Source organism: Dendroctonus ponderosae, unplaced genomic scaffold (genome assembly GCF_020466585.1).
Source record: "Dendroctonus ponderosae isolate FM_Combo_2020 unplaced genomic scaffold, Dpon_F_20191213v2 Dpon_F_20191213_8, whole genome shotgun sequence".
Taxonomy (NCBI): Eukaryota; Metazoa; Arthropoda; class Insecta; order Coleoptera; family Curculionidae; genus Dendroctonus; species Dendroctonus ponderosae.
In genome coordinates, this window is record NW_026019016.1 from 13058342 (window position 1) to 13060704 (window position 2363).

The following is a 2363-nucleotide window of genomic DNA, read 5'->3' on the forward strand; positions in this document are numbered from 1 at the left end:
TGCAATGATGTAAAAATGAGCGCTCTTGCTCATTTTGCTTCCGAGAAATGAGCAAAAACGGGACGGAAAACATGGAATTTTGGCATAATCTTGCACTTAAGTGTCTGATATTCAAATTTCTTTTTCTGGGTCAAAACTACCCTAAGTTCCTTAGTCATGTTGGTACGACTAAAAACAAATTCTGTGGCTCGAATGGTTCTTGAGCAACTTCTTGCTCATTTTGCTTCCGAGAAACAGGCAAAACGGGGCGGAAAACATGAAATTTGCCGCGTCTTAATGCGGTAAATGCCCGAAAAACTCACTAGGATTACTGGCTGAAAGAGGCTCAACTTTGCAGCCAATTGTTGGAACTTACCGGTGCTAAATAGAAAATAAAGGCCGATACTGAAACACTGATCACTACAACAATCACCACAGCCACTGCCAAAACAAAGTCCCCAATGAAGTTCAAGGCGATAACGTTGCTGATATTCTGCACTAATAATTTGACCGCTCGTTTGCCCGATTGGAAGAACCCTTGACCATGCATAGCTGAAACAAAGCCGACTTTTCTGCAGGAGGATGCGCATTAAATTGGCCAGCTTACCGGTGACTATGTATGAATTTTTGGACAGAAATCTGAAGATTTCTTCGAAATAATTGAGACATGCAACAGCAATGTTCCGACACCATCTATGGCTCATCATCACTTTTAGCAGCGCCTTGAAAATCTGTATCTGCAGGATAATCAGGGAACCCAATGAGATCGTACCCAAGTGGTACTTGAAAGTGATGCCTGCAGAAGTCAGAATGGGGCTCGAGAGAAGGTTCTTGTCTCTGTAAAGGAGGTGTGCAGCATCAGCAGGAGTCGGACGCTGGAAGCGCGCTGGTACTCTACCTGCAGAAGTACCATTTGCAAACAGCGCCGGCGATAATCATGTACTGGATTCCCATCAGAAACTGGCAAATCCACAAATAGACCACGATGTTGAGGACGATTGATGCGATCATCACGGGGTTCATCACGTAGCTGTGCGAGTCTTGTGCGTCCGCTTGCAGTGTTCCAGAAGACAACATGTAGGCAGTCAATAGGCCGCATACGGCCGTGATAATACCAATGGTTATAAAACACTAAAATTATTGTAAAAGTTTCAAAAATCAAGGTGCTTCTCTGCTCGCTCAAACCCGATTATCATCACTTACAACAAAAGGAACGGCCATCAATCTGGGCATTCGGAAAACCGCCTTTGTGGCCTCTTTCAGCATCAAAATAACCAGCTGGACCCTTTTCCTGAAGCATATTAAGAGAATGCCATAAAGGACAGCACATACGGACAGAATTATCCCAACCGTCATCTGCTGCGACACAATCCTAAACAAGAACAAAATTAGTCTATGAAACTTGGAGTTTGTCGCGCTTTGCAGCCTAGGTGGAACATGATATATGTTTGTCTTTACGACGTTTCGCAAGCACGAGTGGTTCGCATCTTCAGAGGTGTGCCAATTGTGTTCCACCAGGGCCCAAAAGCCCGAAAACTCCCCATGTTATTCAGATTTACCAAGCGAAAATGGCGAAAACAAACAGGGCCAGCACGCTACCAATCAAAATTGCCCAGACCATAAAGCTCACATTGAATCGGAAGAGGATCAACAGGCCCATGGCGATAACTGTAATAAAATTCGGCAATTTCATTATTTCGCCTAGAAATGTGTGTTTTTTAATTGCTAAAGCTGGGCGATTGTGAATTGAGGAGAAGAATTATCGGTTTCTTCTTGTTCACAGGAGGGACTTTTTTTTGTGGATGCTTATCAACATTCCATCTCTTCTTTGGAGAGATGTTCTTGAGGAAGATTGAAGGATTGTTCTTGAGGAAGAACACCTAGAGTATGAAGCAATGGAAAGAAGCTGGACAGGTGCAAGATTATGCCAACATTTCCTGTTTTTCGTCCCGTTTTTGCTCATTTCTCGGAAGCAAAATGAGCAAGAGCTCTCGTTTTTACATCATTCCAGAGAGAACTAAATGGGCTTTTTAGAAAGTGAAACATCGAGAAGGAAATGTTAGCAGTTTTCTCAAGAAAGTATTGATTTCAAGAAGTTTTAGATTTGCGCGCTTTGTCTGGGTGGCAAAATCGACTCAACATGACGTTGCTTTTTTCGAAATTTCTCAAGAACCATTTGAGCCACAAGATTCGTTCGGGCATCGGTGGAAAGAGAATTGAAAGCTCGATTTAGTCGTACCAAGATGACTGAGGAAATTCGAGTAGTTTTGACCCAGAAAAAGAAATTTGAATATTAGACACTCAGGTGCAAGATTAAGCCAAAATTTCCTGTTTTCCGTCCCGTTTTTGCTCATTTCTCGGAAGCAAAATGAGCAAAAGCGCTC

At 42.9% G+C, this 2363-nt stretch overlaps 1 protein-coding gene across 1 annotated transcript in view; it reads right to left on the bottom strand.

Annotated features, from left to right (window-relative positions):
• LOC109539465 (choline transporter-like protein 1) overlaps positions 1–2363 on the bottom strand; it is an 8354-nt gene that overhangs the window by 848 nt on the left and 5143 nt on the right. Inside the window, exons 7-11 of the mRNA XM_048669470.1 lie at positions 1539–1647; positions 1183–1351; positions 878–1110; positions 587–816; positions 356–531 (exon numbers count right to left, since the gene is read on the bottom strand). Coding sequence (XP_048525427.1) covers positions 356–531; positions 587–816; positions 878–1110; positions 1183–1351; positions 1539–1647 — 917 coding nt within the window. The remainder of the gene's footprint in view (positions 1–355; positions 532–586; positions 817–877; positions 1111–1182; positions 1352–1538; positions 1648–2363) is intronic.